Genomic DNA, 26,115 nt, shown 5'->3' with positions numbered 1-26,115 from the left:
CATTTGGCCAGAGGGAATGTCTCTAAGGTACTGGCTGACATAATTAAGTGAATGAGGTTCCTCGGTCCCCTCATGGGCATAATGGTAGAAACGGCTGTCAACGCCTTGATGCTTATTCCAAATCATCGTTTTGAATTATCAGACACTTATAATGTGCATGCCCGAGATTACAGTCAAGCACCTCTGCGCGCGGTAGTCGGCGATTGGCTTAAAGTCGACCAAGAGTGCCACTAACTTTTGTTGCGTTTTCGGAGTAGAGACTCCGTTTTCACTTTAAAGGCACGGTGTAGATGGGGGCTTCTTTCAATTTGCTCTTATATTAAAATACACACGACATATTGTTCTCTCCATAGAAAAAAGGTTTCCGCTGATAGAGTGCACTAAACATCTGCGGATTTCGTGTTTGGACAATTCAATTGTCGTTAAACTAAGAAAAATCAAAACAAATCATTTAATATAAAACCAATCCAACAATTTACTCTTAATGTCACCATTCGGCGAACATTTCACTTTAAAATAAATATTTCTCGGCGAAATGTCCCTAGGCGTTAGTATTAAAAAGGTTCTATGAAAGTATATAGTACAAAAAATAAGAACATTCGAAAGTGCATGATAGATTTTGTAATTTTTATTACAAACCGGATTCGAAAGTGCCGATAAATTTCCGTAATTTTCCTTTTAACCATCGTTTGAATATATATATTCCTCATTTCTTCAGATATGTATATAAATGAAGTTCTATTTATAGAGTGTTGCTATGCGTCCATATGAATTGATCACAGCTCAAGTCAAGATGCAGTTATTTCTTCAACAGATTACAACATTAGCCTCGGAGGTTATAAAGTAATTATGCCGCTCAAGTAACTTGACTGGAAAATTCAGTGTTCGTAATGCACGACATAGTCTCATTTCACCAACAACGGTGATCGAATTCGAACTCAAACCTAATGCGGTGACTTGGCACGTTCCTGACTCTAATACTTGACATAGACTGACAACACCAGCATCGGTGATCTGATTAGCACTCAGGTCTAATGAAGTGACTTGACATGTTACTGTTTGTAGTGCTTGACAGAGATTGCAAACACCAGCATCGGTGATCTGATTACCGCTCAGATCTAATGTGGTGACTTGACATGTTGCTGTCTGTAATGCTTGACATAGACTGACAACCCCAGCATCGGTGATACGATTTTCGCTTAGATGTAATGAGGTGACTTGACATGTTCCTGTCTGTAATGCTTGACATAGAGTGACAACACCAGCATCAGTGATTAGACTATAACTCAGATGTAATGTGGTGACTTGACATGTTACTGTCTGTAATGCTTGACACAGACTGACAACAGAAGCATCGGTGACCCCATTGCCAAGCAAACGCAGTTCAAGTAACTTAGATAGCGGCAACATCTCTCCAATCGTAGAATCCCAATTACATAAACCAGCAAATCCCACTACTACTAGCTCAGTGATGGGACATAAATCGTTCTCGAGCGCCTTACGTATTCTTTTTAATCCAGTCGGAGATATAAGATCCCAGTTGATCGTTAATCGTTTAGGTAAGTGATAAGGGGATGGCTGACTCCTATCAGCGGTTTCCTCTGCATTCCTTCTACAACACGAGCACCTAAAGGGACTCAGTCGTTGGACCAACGGCATACGTATCTGTTGGAGGAGTGTTTGATTCTTTCGAGCAGTTTTTGCATCATTCAATGAACTAATGACATCTAACAAAAAAGATAGAGCAATCCAGTCAAACTCGTCTTCAAATCTTATGTCTTTATGGTGCTCCTCGATTCTATATTGTGTCTTTACTATCTCCTGGGCAAATTTCATGTCTTGATACTCAGCAAGACACTTTAAAGTTAGCAGGCTTGTTAAAGGTTGCCGATCGAGTCTTCCAATCAACTGTTGCATTAAATCATTGTCCTTTTGCTTTGATAAGATGCCGGACATAAATGTGAATACCATTTCTGACGTTTGTCTAAGAGAAGGAATCCTTTTATTCTCCACGAACCATTGAGCCGCTAAGTATTCGTGGAGAGTTAAATGTGTGAAACAAAAGTACTTCGTCGTTTCAGAAAATGTTTTTCTAAAAATAGGACCGCAATGAAGGAGGCCGCTCGCTCTCAGACTTTCGACTTCTTCGACGGTAAAGTCCTTCATGTCTTCGACGGCGAAGAGAAACTTATTCACTAAGAGAAAATCAGCTGCTAACTTGGACAACTTCTCCAGTGTTACTTTGGGAGGGGTTCCCCCCTTTTTGCAATGTTTCCTCAAAAACATAGTAACTACTTCAAAGTAGATGTCACTCATGTTGACTGGGAGAGCGTCAGTATTCATCGATTCTATTAACGTGTACTCAAAATACGAACACATCAGAAAACAGAGAACTGGAATGTGGGCAAAGCTGACAAGATTGTCATTCTTTGTGATGTGATCCATTACAGCATTCTTTATGACTTCATTTTCTCGGAAATGCTTTCCGATGTATTCCTTTACCTGTTGCTCGGAAAATCCTGTAACTTCCACGCATCGGTCAAAACTAATTTTGTCTTTGATTTCATCAGACTCATCGGGTCTTGATGTTATCGTGACAACCAAGCCTCTCAAGATTTTTCCTTTAAGTAGCTTGGCACACAGAGCGGCTACTGGCATTTGCTCATGAGCGTCATTCGGATACCGGTCATCCAAATCATTTGCGATAAAATGTTGTTGTGCGTACTCGTCATACCCGTCAATGATGATCAAAACCTCCTCAGGGTGATCAACAATGTACTCAAACAAAGAGTTATCGATACTGGAGCGGTTGTCTAACGCTGAAGATCGATTCAAGATTTCCCTCAGGGTAACGCAGTCGTCTCCGAGTAAATTCAGTTGACGAAATGTTAGCAGATAAGCGAACTTGAAATCAGGATTGTGCAATTTTGTTCGCGATAGAAACAATTTGTTGTCAGCCCAATCTCGAATCAACTTTTGACAAAACAGAGTTTTTCCGATTCCTGCTTTCCCAGTAACAAGAACAGATTTGGGATTCCTTTCCTCGCTACCATTGGTATCAGAAATGAAAATTTCTTGACAGTGTTTGACTGGCTTTTCACTCACTTGACCGTACTGACGAAGGCGTTTCTTTCTTTCCATATCACTGTCTCCCACTGGTTTCCGTCCGTGTTGTATTAGGATACTTGTGAATATGTCATCTGTTCTTACCTTAGACGAAGTCGGAGAAGCTACAGCGTGGAACTCAGTTTGGCTTTTGACTGATTCTTTCAATGCATTTGTGTATGCTGCTACATCTGAAAATTGAATGTCACACTTGAATTAAACGTGTGGAAGAGGAACTTAAAACGGATGCAATGATCTATAAATTGTTCTTGGTGGGATACCGACGGTTACACCAGTCATAGAGTAAACAAAGTTATCACACTGTTCCGACTTTCGGCCACTGTATCAGACAACCACTTCCCTCTCTTCAAGGGATGTAAGGGCCCTACCCACTATGACTGATCATTGTTCATTGGCAGATGATGCCACTGCATATATTTAAGGGAGTGGGGGAAGGGGGACGCCAGGAAACTTCTTAAGCTTAGAGAACTATTAAATTGGTGTTACCAGTTTTTCTCGTTGTCAGGTGGTTTTAATAATGCTAAAACCTCTAAAAAATTACCGATAGAATGAAAGTTTGTCATCTTCCAATTTCCTATAATCCTGATTTAGAGTTTCCCAACCTAACATTTTAAGTCTGAGCATGTTAGTCGAGGTTTCTAGGTTACCTTCCGCTCCTACTTTTCTTTCAGGATTTGATGTGGATTCCATCCGTTCATCTAGCTTCCTGACGATCTCTTTAATTTCATTCAATCCTTCCTTGATGTTGACGTCATCCATTACCCATTGTTTAAGCAGCTCTTTGTAATGTTCCTCAAATTCAGGGTCCATGCTTTCGTTTTCCAGATCATCGACAACAATTTGGTATCTTGCTCCTCCCAGTCTCATCAGTGCAACTTGGATGTCCATCCAGTATTGACTGAATGTTGCATCATCAACTGAGGCCTTGGTGGCATGACCATAAACTGTGTTTCTGCAGCACATGATACGAATGATATCTGCCTCGAGGGTTGTGTCTGCTACAGGAGGAAGTGTGTTCCAGCCGGTTGCCGGAGGAACAAGGCCACAAATGTTCCTCAGCAGAACCATAAGTAGGGTGATATCGAAATGCTGCGATGAAACTGACGATTTGATAGCAGGATACAGTTTGCCCCATTGTGATAGGTTCAAAACCTTTCTTTTCTTAAGTAGTTGTAGAGCTTTGTGAACTGGAGCACTTGACAACACTGTATCCAGCTTCCCTGGTGGACGTGTCTTCTCAAAAGTTTCTCTCAGGACATGTGTACCGACATCCACCAGAAGCCGGCATAATCGGGCGTAATTAGTTGTCTCTTTGGTGGAATGGAATGTTGGTGCAGCTCCAGAAGCCATAGTTAATCATTCCTAAATTAAACACATATAAGATCTCCTCGTGACCAAAATCACGCACAAAAGGGCAGGATAAAAGGTAATACCAATTTATAGCGTTAGTAAATATAGCTATTTCATACATCGAGTAAAGATATATGATCCGTATTTTCATGCCACAAATAAATTTATTCACTGAAAGGGATATGGATATCGCTATTCCTCGAAAAACTCTCTAATATGACCACAAACTATCTCTCTTATTTCCTACCAATTATGTAAACCATATATTATAACCTAAGGAGAATTAGAAAGTGCGACCTCCCTGGCGTGCGCACCAAGCGTTTTCAGCGGCTTTCATCCCGAGCATATGCCGACTAGCAAACAACACTGCGTGAATATTCGACTGATCAAGCCTGCCTAGTATTACTCGATCTTTGCAATATTTTATCTTTTTATAGTTTCTGATATAATTGTAATTATTTATTATATTCCTGTATGTATTATACTCCTGTATGTATCTATTATAACATATTATTACACGACTCGGGCAGTCAGAGGCCCAATAACTAAAGTCAACCAATCAAAATGCTCTATTGCCGGTCCAATATTCTCTAAGTATTGGACCGGGCACTGTCCCGAATGGTCCTGAATGATACCGCACTTGTGTCCCTTTGAACTTCAGTCGTGTAATAAATCTCTTATTAACCAACCTTGCTCGGGACCGTATTGGAAGAATATCGGCCCTTGGTCTTTTTTGTACGGACCTCGCTGCGCTCGGTCCGTACTGTCAATACCTCGGGCCGATATTCTCCCAGTACGGCCCTCGCGCTTGGTTAATAAGATATATGTATTCACCGAACCTGAGGCGAATAATTGTTTTAGTATAATTTCAGAACTGAACAACAGAGAAATTTCTAAAATCATAACATTTTGGTAACATTTATTAACATTTTATTTCAATATTTAATATAAATCGCGTGGAGCGGTTTATATAGCGTCATATAAGGAACCGCTCGACCAATCAGATCGCTGGAAACTCTTTGCTCAGCTCTGAAATTATACTAAAAATATAAATGCACACAATTTTTTTCTAGAATTTAAAATGTCTTTACACATTCTGCAATCGCATACGTCGCTATACATTAATTCTGAATTTAGTAAATGCGTTTTGAATTGCCAGGCGTTCCTGGCGGAATTCTGGATGGCCTGGTCGCTTGTTCAGAGCTGCGCTTCTCGACCAGCGGCACTCGTGTCTAAAAACAACCACTTGAAAACGTACCCTGAACTGCTCATAGTTGTATTTTTGTATTTTTTTGTTGTGGATGGCACAACTTGCGGATAATTCAGCCTTTGCAACAGAGCAATGGCAGTTTTTACAGAGCGTAAGGCGCACTCTTTTGGATTTATCCCGACGACTGCACCAAGATGTCCGCGAAGATGTAGCTGATTACGCTTTGTTTCGGTTACAGCAATTGTCGCGCCATTTAGCGCGATTGGCACATGTGACGCATGTTTTCAATGCAGTACAGAAAGAGATTGATGCCGTTAATAGTATTTTAATGAGTGTGGAACAAAACCTTGCCCCCTTTCATCCAGGAAATTCATGTCAGAGTACGTCCTACACCGGAAACGTTGGCCGCCCACCTATTGACATCAAAAGGGAGCAACTGGAATATTTAATCGAAAACATCTCTATTCCTAACATTCCCGGAGTCCTTGGAATTTGTGTAAGCACTGTAAAAAGGCGATTAAGAGAGCATGGCCTTTCCATCACTGAAAGGAGAACTCCCATTACAGACGCCGATTTAGATACTGCTGTCCAAAATGTACACAGGCTGTTTCCAAACGCAGGTTACCGGAGAGTCTTATCCCAACTCCATGTAATGGGAATTCGTGTTACTCAGAGAAGAGTGCCAGAGGCTATGCAGAGAACCGATCCAGAGAGGGTGGCATTGAGGTGGCTTTCAATAACTCCCAGAGCAGTATACTGCTCTGGGAGTTATTTAAGCAAATTACATTTAGGCAAGTTACATGCACAGTTTCCCGGGGGGAGTTTATTGTATATAAATAAATCTGGTTGACAAGAAATCAAATGCGACAAATGTTGAATCCAATAGCTAGCAATCTTCTCAGCCATTCCCAGGATGAAGCTCACTTAGCTATAGAAACTGGATTTTCAGCTCTGATTTCTTAGTTTCGGTTTCTACTGTGCCTGCTCAAAAATCAAATTGGAGCCCAGCTTAATATCAATGAAGACTATGATGTGTTTTGTTTCCAGTATATTAGCTAGTAGTATGACATAAACACAGGAATAATCTCATAGATTAACCATCAATGACAATGTATTGTTACAACGTGGCAGGAAGAATTTGAAGCATATGGCATTGATTGGGATGGACCTGTTCCTGGTAGTAATGAAACTCCTGATGTTGTTACAGTTCAAGAGTTGTGTCAACAAGTTGATCCCTTGCGTGAAAGTGCAAACTATGCCATTCACATTTTCATGCATGCAACTTCTTTTCTCGAAAGATGATGTTTCTCATCTTTTTTTTTGTTGCCATGATATTGTTTAAGGTTACAATCACATATTGAAATACAACTCTCATAAAAAAATGTCACACTATGACAACGGATCATTGGATACATAACCCAACAAAAACATATTGTGATTCCCACATTCTAGCAACAAGTACAACCTGCATACCTTAACCCTTTCCAGCCCAAGGGTGCCACATGCTGGGAAACCCCCTCCTGTCCGAGGGAAATTGACCTCACTAAGCCAAAATAACATCATTCCACATTTTATTTCATATCTTGTAAACTAAGAATTTAGAGCAAAAACATTATAGAAAAACATTGCTCTGAAGATGATAGGCTTTCTAATGGTATAAAAATCTCAACCTTTCAGGAAAATGCTGTTGAACTACACAGCTGCAAATTGGAGCAAAACAAAAACTTGCATGTTGACTCCATGTTGTCTTATGATAAGCAACTACATAAGCAAGAAACTACTTAATTCCACTTATCATGCTCATTCTACTATACAAGCGAGCAAAACTAAGGACTAAATGCATGTAGCATGTTATGTTTAAGATTTTCAAAGGCAAAAATTTCTTTAATGACAAAAATTAGCAAAGTGCAATTTCAAATCTCGCGGCACTGTTCAAGCGAGATCCTCTGCGGTATGATTTCGAAAGCAGTCTAAGCAAATGCGTTTGCCGCAAAGTTCGCAAGCCATTCGACACCAAGTAGTTTTCTTCTGCTTTAGGCAACGCTTGCAGCGGCCTTTGGTGTAGGAAATCGGCCAGTGCCCTCCTTCAATTCGCCCAGAACTCACTGACAATCTTCGTGACGAAAAGTCACCGATCAAATCTCGGACCAATTCCAGCCGAAAAGCGAGCTGAGTTCTGTTTCTGTGACTCAGAGATAATCTCTCCAGAATGTGTGCATTGACGATAGAAACATCAACGAGAAACCAAACAAGGCAGCGCCACCATTTCTTTGATTTTCTTCCCGTCATATAGTATCCGCGAAGTTGATCACTAAGATCAACACCGCCCATGTTGTTGTTGTAAGACTTAACAACGGGAACGCTCGGCACTTCAACAATACTTCCATCTCTCTGCCTCCGGTTTACTCGCTCATCGCCGACAGGATTAGATTGTGTACTGAGGAAATACACGGGTTTCTTGTCTTTCCACACAGTTACGACCAAATTCTCTCTTCGCAGGAATAGCGACTCTCCTTGTCGAAGACGTTTCACTCGTTGCGTGGTTGAAGCGATCTCCCGTGGAATGCCATGACGATTTGAACGGACAGTTCCACAAACATAAATTTGGTCGCGAAGCAAATTTTCCGCTAAGGCAATCGAAGAAAAGAAGTTGTCAATAAAAACATGGTGGTTTTTGCCAACCAAGGGCCGTGTTAAATTGTAGACAACACGGTATCCAAGTCCTTGTTCGGGATTAGCATCTCGCTCCTTCCCTGTGTAAACATTCAGGTTCCAAACATAGCCATTCGAAGCGTCGGCACATTCCCAAACTTTAATGCCTCTCTTTACTGGCTTTAGCGGCATGTACTGTTTCATTCCGAGCCTTCCTTTAAAGGGAATCATCGCCTCGTCGATGGAAACATTTTTTTTTTGGCCTGTATTCGCTTCTTATCGAAGAAACAACAGAATCGAGTAGCGGCCGCACTTTGAAAAGTTTGTCGTGGTTAGCATTACCACGTGGTAAATCTCTGTTCTTGTCGTTCAAATGGAGATATTGAGAAATCTTCTTGAAACGATTTCTTGAAAATACCTTTTGTATCTCCGGAACGCCAAGGAGAGGATTCTTTGACCAGTATGAATGGATTTCTGGTAGCTGTTTGATTCCAAACATTATGTTTACTGCGAAGAACGCACGGATTTCAACGGCGTTTGTCTCACGCCACTCTGGGTCAGCTTTGATTGCCATCGCTTGCCGAGCGTAGCGGTTGGTTTCTTCAGCAATTCTGTCAAAATTTTCTTCTTTAAACATCAGTTTAAAAAAATCGAGGGCAGATGTTCCGGTGACATTGGTGACTGGACCAGTATTTTGGATGAAGGGATTCACTTCGACTGGATCACGATTTGTGTTCCACGGCACAACGCCGTCTTCTTCAGTTTCTGAGTCAGTAAGCTCAAAATCCGAAAGGTCTTCAGTATTTACAGAAGACACAGATATATCTGACTCACTGTCAGAGACATTTCTGCTGGATTCAAGTTGTTGACCGAATCCCAAAAACTCTTCTTCCTCGCTATCCGATTGGAATAGAGCCGCCATTACGAAGTAATAACATATATTTTCAGCCTACGATAACATAAAAATTTTGTATGAACCCTACCCCTGAAAGTAGACTCAAATGAAAGTAAAATTGTATCACTATTGGTTGAAATACAATAGACACTTGGAACAATAAAAGAAGAACGTTTTAGATTGGTTGGAAAACGATGAGGTCAAGCGTGCCATATGGCACTCTTGGGCTTTTGAGGGGGTGGTACAGGAGAGTGCCATATGGCACTCTTGGGCTGGAAAGGGTTAAAGTACTAAAGCGTTGTCACAGAGAAGAGGAAACATGTAATTTTGTCCCGTAATATAAACGACAAAAAACAAATTGTACTGTTTGGACAGAAAAGTTGTCAGTCTTTACAGTGCATTGTTGTGTAACAAAGGTTAAAAAATATATAAACAACAAGAACATTGTAAGTTACATTGGATACCACAAGACCCTGCATAACAGAACACCCATTTTTAGAGTTCAGCCTGATTTTGTTCTCATAGATGCTTACTGAAAAATCAGCATATACAGTACCGTAAGTCCAAAAAATGTTATCGAAAAAGAGGGGAATTGTTGCATGACATCCAAAAATTAGGCCTGTTGTTGGCAGAGAACGTCAAAAGGCTATTGCACTCCATTTAATTCTAATTATTATTTCTTAAGAAGACTTTTCAAATGTTGAGGCTGACTATGCTGTTATTTTCACGGTATTCAAAACACCCAAATTCAGGTTGGGTGACCTTAACTCAATCGTTATTTTATACAGGATCTTGCTGTAGAATGCAAAGAAAACTAATCTTTGCGATAAATGGTCACATAGTACTACTCTTGTCACACTAGTTACATGGCATTAAAAGCGTGGCCATCGTCATTTAGCACTCCTTTGATTGCCACTTCAAACATTTCATAACAGATCATTGCTGCTGGTAAGTGAAGCTCCAGGGAGCAAGTGGATGCAAAAATCACATCCCCTCCATCAAATAAAACTTTAAGCTTTCTGGGCAGCACATTTCCTCCAGATCAGTACCTTGTGAATTTTTTCAAATCTGCAAAATATGAATTGAAGGTATTAGAATAAGTTTTTGTTTACTCTGAATGTCATCCCTGCAGCTTCAAAGCAAATAATTAACAAACATGAACATTCCTGGCTTAATGGAGGAGGGCCTTTTCTACTAATAATCGTTTACATACCATTACTTGAGCTGTCAGCAATGAGCCTCAACAGGTACTCCTTTGACAGTGTATCATCACTGAAGCAAAGGATTGACATAACTCTTTCAGGGGTTAGTTCCTCATCTGATCTGCTCACAAAAAGGGTCTCAAATATCATAGGTCTTTGACGTATTTCATCTAGAACATTTAATGATTTAAGGCCATCAATGAGTTGGTCTAGGACTGACTTCTTCTTGTTTAGCATTGTAAAGAACAGAGACCTCACACAAAGCTGTCTGTTATCAGGCTAAAACAACATAATTTACTGTAGGCCAAAAAATATAATTAATGTATGAACACATTGTTTCTGTGCTGTACTTTAAAGCATCAGCCAAACATTTGAATTTTACAAATACTGTATCACTAACATGTGGGCAACCATGAAACAGGCTCACAGGGATGTCAACAAGTCTTCTTTTGTCTACTGCACTTACTATATTTTCTATACTTCAATGTATTGAGCACTGTCCACTTGTCAATAATGATGATTATATCAAAATATATTCTGCAACATTACTGAGGTGTGCTTGTCAAGTTTATAGATACTAGTTATAACCACCACGTGACCTCCAGTGAAATTAAATTGAATAGAATTAGTCAAAACTTACTGTTGGCGAAACTTTGCAACCAGCATTAGAAAGCATGGAAATAATGGAGTAATCAGTCTTTAGTTCATTAAAATCTTCTTCTTTAGCAGTGACAATCTAAATTATGTGAGCAGAGAATTATTTTTATCTATGATCTGGAGACTAAGTAAGGTCCACAAGACAATACTGTAGTTTGCTTGTTTTTTACCTTTCTTAAAGCTGCAGCTAAATCACTGTCCCTGACGTCCTCAATACTTGCATAGCCAACTGCATTTGATATGTCATTTGTTACCATGGCGCAAAGTAAGGAAACCCAATACCACACTGGACAATCGAATGAGCAATCATTTTTCCACCACAAACAAAGGCATATGAATAGAATGATCTTGCGTCATACACTGGAAGTAAACGTCTTGGCTCCCCTTCAAACAATGCTGGCAAAGGATTTCCATTCATCTCTATCAAATCTTCAAGAGAGAATGGAAAAAAACTCTCTTCTGGGACCACCTACATCTAGTACAGGCTGGTCATTGAAGGACACTCGGAAGGGCCTTGTAAGGTCAAACTTGCAGGGTCTTTGTACATTGTAAGTGCTCTAACAAGAACTTCTCTTTGGTCAACAGAAACCAAGTCACGACCAGTGAGCTTTTTTTCAAGCACTTGTAATATGTCAGGCAAAGCACACATTTCTGCATTTAAAAAAAACATACTTTTTTAGTACACTTGATTTCTGGCCTTGAACATCCTTCTAAATAAGACATGTAACTGTTATATTTCACACTTATAAGAAAAAATTGTTTTATCCAATGTTTTGTCCAATAGAATGAGCAAATGTAATCCATGAAAAGATATTTGAATTCGACTATTTTTTTAATGCTATTAAGTGTTTGTTTTAGGGAATAAGTTGGCTTACTCTATCAAAGCAGATCTTGGTAATTTACTTTGTGTTAAATGTAAACTAGTCAACAATGCTGGTAGCATCCCGAAAAGGTTTATCTCAGTCTGCTTCAGGTCTAATATCCGAAGGATAAAAAGCACAGCAAACAGTAATATACATTTTTCACCAATTTTCATATGCTCATCAATGGTCATCCCTTTCTATGAAATTTAAACACGTTACAATTATTTCTACCACTTGATTGCTCAGAATGTGGATTTCTCCAAGCAGAATACATCAGATCTTGGTCATCTTCATCATCTCTTACACTTTGACGAGCTGCAGGATTAAAAAGAGCTCTTTTGTTAGTCATAATATTATCTTATCACATTGAAAGCTGTGAGTACAAATTGTCAAACTCTTGAAATCCAATCCCTGTAACTAAGGAGTAAAATCAGTTTATAGCAATAGCCATGAGATAAGGTGTACATGCAACTGGGTGCAGAACACCCACTACAAGTTGTAACCCAGGAACTCATGGGTTTGCCTTTAATCTTAGCATTTGCAACTATCAAGAATGAGAGAAGGAGAAATGGTTCTTAAAATAATCTTAAATTTCCTGTAAGATCTTGACTTTGCCCCAAACAAATTACATTTTTTATATACTGTATACTATATAATATTACCTGACTGTGGAACTGACTGCTGTTGCCTGTTTACTGAGTAAATGGTCAATGGCAGCATTTTTATCTTCATTTGCAATTTCTGGAGCTCCAAGAATGTCTTCTTCAGAGGCTTCTGGGATTACATCTTGGATTTCTTGGGCTTCAATTAAATCAGACCACAAGTCAGTGAAAAAAGAAATATTCCCTGTGGTTGCTTTGCCATGAAATTCTAAGTACCAATAATTGTTTAACTCAACCTCTTCTTTCATCTTGTAAAAATTATATTCCATATATACCTGTTTTCAGAAACGTTTTTGTTTGAAAAAATAGTAAAACGTAATCAGTAAACAGCTTAATAGGAATTAACTAACTATAGTCAACCAGTATCACAGCCATGAGTAAAACATGACAATTCTTTTTACAGTTACTATATTATTATCTGTTACGGTCATTATTCGGTCAGTTAATTAATGTCAGTTGTCATAAGTTTTGCATTTTTTGTATGGCTATTTTCACCAATTTTGTTCTCCTATTTAATTCCTATTTCATTATTTTACTTATTTCTTTTTTTACCATTTTAAATACAACAACTTTTCTTAAAATAGGTGTGATTACAGCCAAAACAGGACATAAATAGGTATCATGACTAAGTAAAATATGTAAGTAAATTAACCACAAATTGCCTTTTAACACGATGATGTCGCATCAAAACATTCTTTTGTTCTCGTAGTAAGGATTGTGGTCACCAGAGGGGGATAGAACATCAAGACAAAGAAAAATTTTGTAAAACAGTCATTTGCTAAAGAGCGAAAAGATCAACAACAACAACAGAACACTTCTGGGAGGGAAAGGTCAATCATCATTGCACAATGTATATGTGAAAACTAGACAATTTGATGTTCAAATTTCAAAGAGAGAGGCGATTTCGTTCAATTTTCCATTTTTGTCTAGACGATTGTGTCCCCATCTGTGAACATGCTGTGACGTCATAATGTTATAGGGCAACTGATGGGGACAGAAGTAACCAAACAGTGAAGGCAATAATTTTGACGCATGGTGATAATAGAAACAAACCTGAAGATGACTGATATGCCTTGAGGTATTGATCAATACGGCCCCTGCTGGAAGAGGTACTGCAACAAAAAAAAGAAAATAAATAATACATTCATACATTAGAGGCATTCAGTCTACTTTGAATTCATGTACTAAGTTCAATAATTCTATTTGGGAGTTACCACACTAGAACACTTGGTCATTTCTCTGTCTCCTTTAAGTCAATATTTTCATGTTCACAAGTCTTCAGAAATTGTCGATTTTTTAAGAGTCATATTGTGATGAAATCATAAAGCAATGATGTTAAGCTTAACTCACGCTAGCTTGTAAGTAATAGATTAAATATGATCATGAGCAGCTGATCTTTGTGAGGATTCAAACTTCTAGCCAAAGACAAGAAGTTTTACACCTCATAAAGATAAGCTGCTCATATTTTATGTTACTTATCAAATGAATACACTTCTAATGCCCTATTTTACAAACATGTCTTGTTTAAAGGTATAATTTTTCTGAGAAATTTCACATTAAATTAAATGCAAATCAGTAAAAAATTTCTTGCCAATTTCAAACTTTGTCACGACTGTGATTCTCTATTGCATTTGGCTAATGAATTATTAATTAATTTGATAATAACAAATAAAATATAACCACACCACAAAAAATTGTCAACTGCAAGAGTCCTAATTTAATTGACAATAACAATAAGCACTAGAACTGTCAATAACACTTCTCTATTTAAATCTGAAAATCACCATTATTTCGGAACATAAGCAAATGCTATTGTAGGAGGTTATTGTGAGATAATTAACAACTATTCACCAAAGTGGAGGTGGTTAGTGGTGGATATTTACCAAGCCGCGAAGCGGCGAGGTAAAAATCCACCTCTAACCACCGACACTGAGGTGAATAGTTGTTTTAGTATATACTAAAACAGTGAGATAATATACACCACCGTCGTTAATTTGAGTGATTTCTTCGCTTGTTACGGATGCAAACCGGGACGCCATTTTTTCCCGAGTTGCTCGGAGGTAAATAGCAAAGGATATTCGGAGTTTGACTAGTCAATCAGAGCGCACCTTCAGCGCTATCCACTGTTTTAGTATATACTAATACGGGCTACCCGACAGATCAACTAATCACAGGAGATTACCAGGTGGAGAATATTATACAAGTGTCATGCTCTGATTGGTTGATCTGTGGGTTTGCCCAAACTACATCACAACAACTTAAGAATTTGCATTTAGGAAATAGATGGTGTTATTGACTTATATGGAGAACTGTTCAATACATTCTGTATGCCAGTCAATGTATTAGTATCAAGGTTATCATATTCAATAGACAAATAGACTAGCCTTGTACTTGATGATTTCCCACCACCACATACATCCCTATGTGCCGGCAAGTCTGCCATATTGCATAGCTTGCCACAATTCATACAGTCAATCATCACTGCATCCTCTTGCCATTCTTCCTGTGGCTATTTGTAAACAAGAATATAGGTTTCTTACTTGAAATATCTGAAATTACTTCATTCTACTTGATTGGGCAATTCAACCCGTGTGGTGACATGCTATCATATCACTTCACGGCTTTAATCACGGCTTTATATTTACACACTCATATCCACACGAGTAGAATCCTCTGATATTTCACTAGGAATGCCAGAATATTAATAACCGATTTTTTCACAAAACAGCTCACCTTATGATCCTTGTCTTCGAGAGGTATATCCCCCTGCATAGGCCTTAGGTTGGCCTTTGCCTGGCCCAGGACGCTTTTCAAGTACTCCACTGAAAAGCCATTCGAGGGCATTGGCAGATTCATCAAATCTTTAGACCTGCCACTTTCGCTTGTGGTGCGCATAATGAATAGCCAAGACGAGCAAGCTCTGGAAAAGTCTCTATTATACATCTGTGCACGTCACTTCCCTTTCCACTTTTGGGGAACTCGATTTTTTTTTTCCTCGAGGTTGTTGATTGCCAGACGTACGCGTTCTCCTGGCGTTGGTAATTGCTCTGATGTCGACGAAGCAAGGCATACAAACGCACGCGACCAAGTTTGACCGGTTGGTCTCCCAGAATTGTATGGCCGTACTCTCGCTCTAGAACTTCTACTAGAGGACTGTCTGATACCAGTAACAGCTGGTGGCTGGTATCCAAATAAAAGTTGGTGTTCTGCACGAACGGAACGGCTTGTAGATGGTACCGAGTTGGTCTGTTGAGGTGCTGGTACCAACGTCATAGGATTAGCGTTTGCACTCGTATTTGATGAGTTTGATGGATTTGACGCCCTGCAAAGCAATTGAGCCGTTTGTAGAAGGCGATCAGCGAAATCGCGGAGCGCTGTATTCGTAGAGCTATCCATTTCTTCAGAACTAAAAGCACTCTTCACGACATGTGCAGTAGTTGCAGAAGTGGCATACGTATTCGTAAGAGATGCGCTTCTGAACAAGCGACCAGGCCATCCAGAATTCCGCCAGGAACGCCTGGCAAAAAGTATTCAATTCAAAACGCATCTATTCCATTCAAAACGCATTTATTCAATTCAAAACGCATTTACTAAATTCAGAATTAATGTATAGCGACGTACGCGATTGCAGAATGTGTAAAGACATTTTAAATTCTAGAAAAAAATTGCGTGCATTTATATTTTATTAGAAACTTGTAAAAACTATCGGAGGGGTACGGTGGCCCATAGGGTACATGACACAATTTTTTTTTATCGCGCGATAAATGAAAAATTATCGCGCGATAAATGAAGATTATCGCGCGATAAATGGAGATTATCGCGCGATAAGTGGAGATTATCGCGCGATAAGTGGAGATTATCGCGCGATAAATGGAAATTATCGCGCGATAAATGGAAATTATCGCGCGATGATTTTTATTATCACGCGATAATATTTATTATTACGCGATAATTTATCATTTATCGCGCGATAAATGGAAATTATCGCGCGATAATTTTTCATTTATCGCGCGATAATTCCATTTATTGCGCGATCATTTCCATTTATCGCGCGATAATCTATCATTTATCGCGCGATAAAAAAAATGTGTCATGTCCCCTATGGGCCACCGTAGAGGGGGAATATTTTTGAAATTGTTTTTTTTTTTTAATACGGGAAAACTTTTTTATGAAATCGAAATGTGTACTTGTTATTTCAAAAACGTAGACGATAGCTTGTTTTTGATTAAAATACTATAACAGGGTTATTTCGTGAATGCAATTGTCATGCAGTGATGTGAATTCGGAATTCAGAATGAAGTGCAACAAGAATTTAAATTTTGACCCTGAAAACGCGCCATAAAATAGCCCTAGGTGAAAACAATCTTCTTATCACTATTTACCAAGATGTTATAATTTTGTAAATGCGCAAACACCAAGAGAAGTCGAATGTTTTTCAAGAGAAAACCACTAAAACTCAATTTCTTTGATAGTTCAATTCATGCTGAATGTTCAGTGGCGCATGAAACATCAAACAATGCATGTGCAGAATGTGACAGAAGCAGACTCTTCAAATATGGCAAATTTTCCCCAAAAATGTTGAGGCTTCCCAAGGGAGTTTTGTGGTAACTGAACATGGCCAGTCTGAAGTAGTGTTAGGAATCGTGAGAAAACAAAATCCATTAAAGTCACACAAGCGAAATAAGTCACCCCAATATGAAAATGCAAATGACGTCTCGATACACCTTCATGATGAACATATGAACCTTTGTCGAATAGCTCAAATCAGCCTAGAGCAATCTCGTACATTGAAGCTTATGAAGATTATTAAAAAAACTCTCACTGGCTTACTGGTAGAGCTTCAGATTGTTGTGAACAGGCACGTAACTTCACCCCCCACCGAGCTATAGATAATGCGCAAAATATTAAGATTCTATATGTAATTCATTAGCCTCTTTCATAATGACTTTGAAAATCTATTGACGAATTTCACGTGACATCTCATTCGAAAATCCAGAAGTATAGTGCCACAAAAATTTTTATTCTTAACAAATCAGGCATAAGGGGGTCTAAATTTGTATCCCTCTTTGAGCTTTCAGCTCTATAGCGTGCTTGGTTTGGAAACCAGCGTAGTTTGAAGTTCAGAGTTATGGTGGTTGTGTGACATACACAGCTCCGATCGCGTTTGTCGAAAAATATGGACGTATCTGGTGATTTTTAGCCTTTTTAGAAAATTAAGTATTAGAAAAAGTGTTTTTGTACGGTTCAGTTGGTTTAGTTTAGATAATCAGTGAGCTAGATAGCCAAAGTAAGTTTCAGATGTTTTACACTATTTCCGGCCGCCATGTTCAAGTTGGTGTACTAAAGATATCCACAAACATGGTGGCCCCGTACTGGGCTCTTTAAATTTGCGCAAAACATTTCGACGAAAATCTTAAGTTTGGGGGCACAAAGATACCTAAAATTTGGAGAATTGCATTCTTAATGTCTTCTATAACATTGCAATTTCTTAAGCTTATCCACTAAATTTCTTTCTCTCGATGCGTAACAGTGAAAACAATCAATTCGATAGCCGCGCCTGCGGCTTTCGTACGTAATCAAAAGTATGTTAAGGTATAAAATCGTCAATTTAGTACCAGAAGTTGTACCATACTTGTCACGATTACTTTCGAACAATCTTGAAAAAACACACCCATTTAATTGTTTGATTGTCAGAGTTCTACGGCCCATTTGTGTATTTCAGTTATATCATTCTTCGTGTACAAAGCCGAAGTCTAGACGACCACTAAAGTTAAGAACAAGACGCAATTGAAAATGAGAAAGGAACTTAGAGTAATGAATCTCCCTTCGAAAATGAAACTCACTCGTTCACGAATGTCTTACCTTGTGAGCTGAAAGCCAAATCACCCATTTACAAAGAGTCCAAAAGTCTCCTGTCCCTTAAGGCTAAGGTTTGATCCCTCAACAAGCTGCTTATTACCTTCAGTCGGTTTCGAGAAGGAATAGCAGCAAGTACAGTCAAGAAACTGACATACAAGGTCAACATTTTGAGCTTTTTCATATTGCCTAAAACAAATCATGCGCTTGCAAATATGCAAGGCTGAACGTTTCTAGATCCTGACCTTGTGCCCCCTATTTTCATTCTGATCAATTACGTTAAAAAACTCAGCAGATAATTAGTCAAACCGCCTATAAATCAATGACTACAACGAACAGCTTTTAAGTAGGACAAACAACACTTTGAGAATGAGGCGCCCTTTCCTAATTTTATTTCACACGGAAACAAGTTATCACGTTGGTATCAGGGATTTTTGTCATTTTGTTTTCGCTTTCAAATGTTATTGAAATCAATGGCACGGAACTTGTTATGATCAGTCTTGTCAGTCAAAATATTAATTGAATTAACTGATTAACATAACTGGTTGTTTGTTTAGCAGGGCATGATCTTTGCGCAGACTCAGTCTTTTGAGAACAATGTGTGGTAATGATCTTTGATCTGTCAAAAGGCGGTTACTATGGACATTGTCATAATAGACGCACATCACGCGTGGCGAATCGCGCGTCACACGGACCATTGACTGCCAGTCAGCTCTCATTGGCGCTGCTTTAAGAACATCTCGAGTGCTAGATCCCTTGTTCTGACAGTTTTCCCGTCAACCCTCAAAATTAGTTCAAATCGATTCAATGTCGAAGAAACAACAAAACAAGTTATAACATATAGAGTCACTTTATTTCGTACGCGCGACTAACACATTGCGGCAGTAAAATTTAAATCATCCGAATTGAAATAAAAGCGTGCACCTGAAATTGAACTGAAATAAAGAAAGATTTTTTAAAAAGAGGAAATAGAAGCAACATCACTCCTATACCTTCCGCTAACGGGCGCGGGCGGACTGAACACTAGCGGACTTCGTGAAAAGCTTGTGGGGTGCTTGTTAAATGGGAACTGAAGCCTAAAAATGAACCATTTTTAAATTGCAGCTTACAGTTCAAATAGCAATGTTCGAGGGTTTTTTCAGTCTTTGGGCCCAACTTCGCCTCGGAAAAGTAGTTTAAAGTGGTATTTTGGCCTCGTAGTACGGCGGCTCAGAAAAGCGACGTCAGCGGTCATTTTAGCTCGCTCTTACGTCACTGGTGGGGAAGAAAGATAATAAACCCGTACTCTTCCTACAGAAATTTGGTTTGGTTATGGAGTTATCGAAGTTGCGTGACTTGTAATGGGGATTAACTACGAAGATGAAATAGTAACAGTTGTTTTTCTTAAGTTGGTTCCCCACCACTGACGTCATAAACTACCGCTGCTGACCTATTTTGAGCCGACGGTCTTACAGCCCCAAAAGCGGGAAAAAGGCAACTTCAAATTGAATTTTCTCGTAAAAAACAAGAATTGAACGAAAATGAATATCGACACTTTATCTTACTCCTCTAAAGCTAACTAGAAATGAATGCAAACAATATACCAATTTTAGGCCTCAGTTCCCCTTTAAGCGATGTGAATGAATGTAGAGGACCATCATGAATTGGTGAGACACTGAGATACTCAACGACAAAAGACAATTTCGATTATCTATTTACCACAAATTCATGAATATTTACGAAGATGGCGGAGATAGGAGCAAGACTAAGGTTTGCAGCTCAATCTAGAACTTTTCACCATTTTTCTGCTTGACACATGATCTATTTGGTAGTGAGAATTCCTTTGATATTACAGGCTTCATTGTAGGAAGACAATTTAAGCGTTATTCCATTTGCTACTAAATACTCATTACGCCTGTAACAAAATGTTTCTCACTTTTCATCAATAACACTCATATTCCCAATGGACGCCGTTTAGAAAAGCACTGCTTTCGTTAGCAGACTGGATATCAACACCTGCTACCAAAATCGTACCTGATATCAAACTTCTCTAGTTGCCACCTACTTAAGATCAAAGCAAGATTTGTTCCTTTCGTACCCAGTCCCATACACGATGAGATAAACTGGAGTGGCTTCTTACCGAGTGAATCATGATACGATCCAGCATCGGTGGTGGCAACGAGGATGTAAAATCGTTGACTCAATATGTCTTTTCCGAAAGTTCAGCAGTTTTTTTCTGATTCCTGTACAGGCCTGACCTGGGGTCAGTTTCTCGAAAGTAGCGATAACTTAAAGGACACGTAAAGCTGTTCAGTTTTCATTCAAGATGGGGATTTTAAAAGTTTTGAAAATGATACAATAACACTATCAGCTAAAGAAAAAAAAAAGGACTGGTTTGAGTGTCCGAAGCTGCTTTCCTATCCATTAAATTTTGATTTTAAAACATGGCTTCGGGCCCGTTAACTTACCGGGACCTTCGAGAAACGGGCCCCAGGTCAGTGGTTCGAATCCCGTACAGGCCTGATTTTTTTCAGGTCTGATTTTCGCTATTGCTTAAATAGTGCTATCTACTGCGAGGATCGTACATCATATGTATCTAATACCGCAGTTCAAAATATATGAACTTCCTATATTTCATTGTATCTCACTAAAACATATGTAAACAAAAACAATAATCAACAACAGTTCTTTCTATTAATTGATCCGGTCTTTGACCAACCGTGGAAGATCAATTTCCATACATCGGTAATAGACGAAACATATTCCTTTAAATATTAATATTCTTGTCAAAATTTTGTAAATACGGAGACACAAAGAACAGTCGAAAGTTTTCCAAGAGCAATTTCTGTTCAATTCATGTTCAATTTATGCTGAAATATCCAACGGCGCATGAAACACCAAACGATGCACGTGCAGAAAGTGACAGATGCAGACTCTTCAAATGTGGCAAATTTGCGCTAAAAATATTGAGGCTTCCCAAGGGAGTTTTGTAACAACTGAACAAAGCCAGTTTGAAATAGAGCGTTTGCACATGACGTCATATGTTTGCAGACGACACCACAATTTATTACCTTGGGAAAGGAGTCGAAGAAATCATTGATGCGTTAAATTTAATATTAAACGACTTCAAAGTGTGGTGCTGTAAAAATCACCTGACTGTTCACACTGGTAAGACCGTGGCAATGTTAATTTCCAGTCAAGTCTTTGTCGGACCAATGAGACCCCTAATGTTCGGAAACTCTCACATTTACTTCACCACCAAATCTACTTGCTTGGGTGTTGAAATTGATTATAAACTGAACTGGAAACCGCAAGTTAAAGCCCTGCACTACAAGTTTGGAGAAAAGCTAAAATTCCTTAAAAAGCTCAAAGCCCTACCATCAGGTGTACTAGAAGAAATATATTTTAAAGGGATTGTCCCAAGCATCACATACTGCATTGCTATTTGGGGGTCCTGTTCACCATCTACATTTAATGAATTGGAACATTTACACTTGAAAGCAGCCAAACTAATCCATAAACTGCCCAGCGAAACTCCTGACTCTGACGTCCTTGACCTAGTTAAATGGAAATCATTAGGCTATATTTACAAACGTAGACTCGCTTCTATAATGTATCAAGTACATTATAATAGTTTACCTGATCAACTTACTGCCCTTTTCACAAAACGCAACATTGATAGTAATTATAATCTAAGGCGTATTAATGACTTTCCGCATGTACGGTGTAACAGTGACCTTGGTAGAAATAGTGCAAGGTACAGAGGGCCCATTGTCTGGAATTTGCTGCCTAAAGCCATCAAGGATGCTTCCTCTCTACAGCTTTTTAAACAAAAACTTAGACAGGCCTCAAGGACATTAGATCGCATTCAATTCGAAAAGGAGGCCTGTGTGATAACATCAAAGCAAACGGATTTTTTATACTTTTAAGTCCTTGAAATTTCTTTACTTTTTCCTTAGAATTGTCCATATATTTAAGTAGTTCCTTTTTAGTTCCTGGCAGGTCCACACCAGCCTTTGGGTTGCCACAAACCGACCTGCCTTAACAAAAATTATATGTATGTATGTATGTATGCCATGTTGGTGTTCCACGTTTTACAACATGGCGGGATATCCTCTCTCAGATTATGCGAACACACTCGATCCCCACGTGAGAAAACGTTATTTAGAGAAGATTTCTTGTGTTAGAATCGACCCTCTCTTGTAATCAGACAAAGAATACGATCCAGAGTGCCTGCCTCTGGTCGAATCGATGGATTTATTGTTGTTGTTGGTGCTTGACGCGAGTTATTACAGTAAGGAGTATTTTAAGGCGTATAGAAGTCTACAGAATATGGCTGTAAACATGAAAGTGTTTCTATTGAAACTTATGAAAAGATCATGAAGGAAAAGCACATCAACTTTCAGGTAACGAAATGTGGCACGTTTACCAATAATCAATATCCATGGTTACATGCCACACCTGACGTTTTGAGTAGGTGTGATTGCTGTGGGAATGGATTTGGGGAGGTCAAATGCTGCTACTGTTTAAAGGATACAGAGTTGGAGCAGTATATTAACAAATACAACTCATGCCTACTTTTACCAAATCCAACAGTAAATATTCACTGCTGAAAAGCTTTATTGTGACTTTGTTGTTTGTGGTTTTCTTGAGCAAATTGATCTCTTCTGTAAAAGAATTTTACCTGATGTCAGCCACTGGCACTCTGTTGTTCCCAAACTTAATCACTTCTGGAGATACTGTGTGCTACCAGAAATTTTGGGAAGGTGGTATACTCAAAAGCGAAGTTTGTCTCGTTCATCCCCTTATCCCAATTCTGCTTGTTTTTGCAGACTAGCAGCTAGATGGCCTGTGGTAACATGCACAGACCAAGCATGTCCCATCTCTACTTTTCATTTATCTTGTTTGAAAATTCCAGAAATACCTAACAAGTGGTTTTGTCCCCTGTGTCTAAAAACACCAGCAGCCAAAAATGAAAAATCAAACTGCAAACAGACCAGAGATATTTTGGATGAAGCTCTCAAATTAGATTTTATCTGCACATGCAAACAGAAGCCACTGTTCATATAAACTGCTGAAATGCCACAACCCATTTTGTCAAGGTAGAAAGTTTTTTCATTTGCCCTGCTTATACTTCAAGCAGGTGCTGAACAATGCAATGACAACTTGGGAATGTATGGTGTGTAAATCAGGAGGAAAAACTGAACAAAGGTTGTTAAAGACACTTTCAATACATCTGATGATAGTGTTGTGATAACTGGTGTTTCAAAATGCTCTTCAGTAAAGACAGCATCACTTGCAAAGTTGAATGATGGGCATTACCAATTGATTTCATCACCCAATGGTTGGCTTGACTGTGATATTATCCATGAAGTACATGTTTGTCTAAGAAACATTAATCCAGATGTGGAGGGCTTTCAGAGACCAATTAACTTTGGGCCCTGTTAGAAACTTCAATCAGGCTATTGGGGAATTTATTCAGATTCTGCAGACTGGTAATGCCCATTGGGTATGTGTAAGCTCAGTAGGGTGTGAAGATGGCACCGTCAACTTGTATGACAGTTTGTATCATAACATTCTAAATGAAGTACACGAGCAGGTACTCAATCTTGTTGGATGTTCAAATTTTACTAGCATTCAAGTTGTCCTTGTGCAACAACAGACAAATAGCAGTGACTGTGGAGTATTTGCTGCCACGGCTTTGCTACATGCCTTGCTTATTGTATACACCCTGAAACAATGCAATTTGATGTCCCTAAAATGAGAAACCATTTATTTCAGTCTTTAAAATCTGGTGTATTGAAAATGTTTCCTAAATTTTAGACTGCTTGAGGTACATCTACAGTTAAAAAATTTTTGGAGAGAAAGAATACCCACTTTATTATAGTGAAAATGAAACAGTTGCCCGATGCAATGGACCTGCATATTTGAATGCTGAAGATGGAGGGTAGGGACCCAGTCTACGTTGAATCGATCCCAATCTTTCGCAGCTTCTTCTGAAACGAAGTGCCGGCTGCAGACCCTATCGCGTTCTTAAATATCATCAGTTAAGTCATCTCTACTTATCGCACAGATCCACATTCTTCTTCGCTCAGAAGTAAGTTCTTCGGTGTACTCTCCTTGGCTATACTGAACACGTGGGACACGAAAAAACATTACTTTTCCGACGTTAGACCACTTCTTCCCTGTTTCGTTCCCACAGCTAATGATAAGGCAAAGGACCGTGATAACGAAAATATAAAGACTACACTATTGTCTTCTCAAAACCGTAAAAAGTGCTCCAAATGTTTCCTGTCACAATACTCACAGCTGATTATCATAGAACACCAACATGGCGGATGAAGTGGGTTACCATGACGATAAAGAAATCTGGTCACATGAGTGAAAACGCTCTATAGTGTTAGGAATCGTGACGAGGCAAAATCCATTCAAAGTCGCTCAAGCGAAATACGTCACCAAAGTATAACAATGTAAATGGCGTCTCAATACACCATAGCCGGAAATGATGAAAAGATTTATCCTTTTCGAACAGCTCAACTCAGTAAAGAGCAAATAATGTAGTATCTCATACAAATAAGCCTCTTAAAATCATCAAAAAAACTCTCATTAGTTTCGTTCTTGGTGGAGCCTCAGATTGTTGTGCAACAAGCATGACTTGTAACATCACCGTCAACCGGCGAACGATCAATTAGGTGCAAAATATTAAAGATTATAACTATAATTAATTAGCCTCTTTCATATTGACTTTGAACACATTTTCGATGGCTGCGCCTTTTACTCTTGTATGTAATCGAAACTATGTGAACACATAAAATCACGTAAACAATTTAGTACATGAAATAGCCGAGTTATGCTATATTTCTCGCGATTGCTTTCGAACAACCTTGACAAAACACACCCATTTCATCGTTTCCTTGCTAGAGTCCCACTGCCCGTTTACATCGTTTAGTTAGATTATTCTTTGTGTGCAAAGCCGAAGTATCGACGATCATAAAGTTGAAAACAAGACGAAATTGAAAATGAAGAAAGAACTTAGAGTAATGGATTTCCTTTCGAAAATGAAACTCATCCATTCATCAATGTCTTACCTTGTGGACCGAAAGCCAGATCACCAACTTACAAAGAGTCCAAAGTCTCCTGTCCCTTATGGCCAAGTTTTGATCCCTCTACAAGCTGCTTATTACCTTCAGTCAGTTTCGAGAAGGAATGGCGTCAAGTACAGTCGAGAAAGTGACATACAAGTTAAACATTTTGAGCTTTTTTATATTACCTGAAATCAATCATGCGTATGTAGGTATGCAAAGCAGTACGTTTCAAGAACGGTATTTAAAGGCTTTTACCTTCGATATCCTAACCTTGTGACCTCCATTTTTCAGTAAAAAAACCTCAGCAGATAATTAGTCAAACCACCTATAAGTAAATGACTACAACGAACAGCTTTCAAGTAGAACAAACGACACTTCGAGAATGAAGCACCCTTTCTTAGTTTTATTTCACACGGAAACAAGTTATCACGTTGGTATCAGGGCTTTTTGTCATTTTGTCGCTTTCAAATATCGAAATCTATGGCGCGGAACTTGTTATGATCAGTCTTGTCTGTCAAAATATTAATGTCATTAAATTATTAACGTAATTGGTTGTTCGTTTAGAAGAGCATGATCTT

At 38.8% G+C, this 26,115-nt stretch overlaps 2 protein-coding genes across 4 annotated transcripts; both read right to left on the bottom strand.

Annotated features, from left to right (window-relative positions):
- Positions 1-428: 428 nt before the first annotated feature.
- On the bottom strand, positions 429-21,498 carry LOC111346543 (NACHT, LRR and PYD domains-containing protein 4B). Its single transcript, XM_022953827.2, has 3 exons — positions 18,480-21,498; positions 3,774-4,488; positions 429-3,296 (listed from the first exon to the last, which is right to left on the bottom strand). The coding sequence occupies exons 2-3, from the start codon at positions 4,474-4,476 to the stop codon at positions 808-810; spliced, it is 3,192 nt and encodes a 1,063-aa protein (XP_022809562.1). The 5' UTR covers positions 4,477-4,488; positions 18,480-21,498; the 3' UTR covers positions 429-807.
- Positions 7,241-25,767, bottom strand: LOC111320734 (piggyBac transposable element-derived protein 4). 3 transcript variants are annotated; one of them, XM_088729198.1, is made up of 9 exons: positions 25,541-25,767; positions 15,351-15,939; positions 15,002-15,126; positions 13,671-13,729; positions 12,618-12,756; positions 12,187-12,270; positions 11,263-11,743; positions 10,447-10,605; positions 7,241-10,301 (listed from the first exon to the last, which is right to left on the bottom strand). In XM_088729198.1, exons 2-6 carry the CDS (start codon positions 15,558-15,560, stop codon positions 12,249-12,251), a joined length of 555 nt encoding a protein of 184 aa, XP_088585324.1. In that variant the 5' UTR covers positions 15,561-15,939; positions 25,541-25,767; the 3' UTR covers positions 7,241-10,301; positions 10,447-10,605; positions 11,263-11,743; positions 12,187-12,248. The 3 variants fall into 3 exon arrangements, with proteins under 3 accessions (XP_088585324.1, XP_088585322.1, XP_088585323.1); XM_088729196.1 differs by lacking the exons at positions 12,618-12,756; positions 13,671-13,729; positions 15,002-15,126; positions 15,351-15,939; positions 25,541-25,767 and adding an exon at positions 11,076-11,171 and having other exon boundaries at positions 11,263-12,596; XM_088729197.1 differs by lacking the exons at positions 12,618-12,756; positions 13,671-13,729; positions 15,002-15,126; positions 15,351-15,939; positions 25,541-25,767 and having other exon boundaries at positions 11,263-12,611.
- Positions 25,768-26,115: the final 348 nt, after the last annotated feature.

Source organism: Stylophora pistillata, chromosome 7, assembly GCF_964205215.1.
Source record: "Stylophora pistillata chromosome 7, jaStyPist1.2, whole genome shotgun sequence".
NCBI classification, from domain to species: domain Eukaryota; kingdom Metazoa; phylum Cnidaria; class Anthozoa; order Scleractinia; family Pocilloporidae; genus Stylophora; species Stylophora pistillata.
Note: the sequence above shows the minus strand (reverse complement) of the source record. Positions and strands in the feature narration are given on the sequence as shown.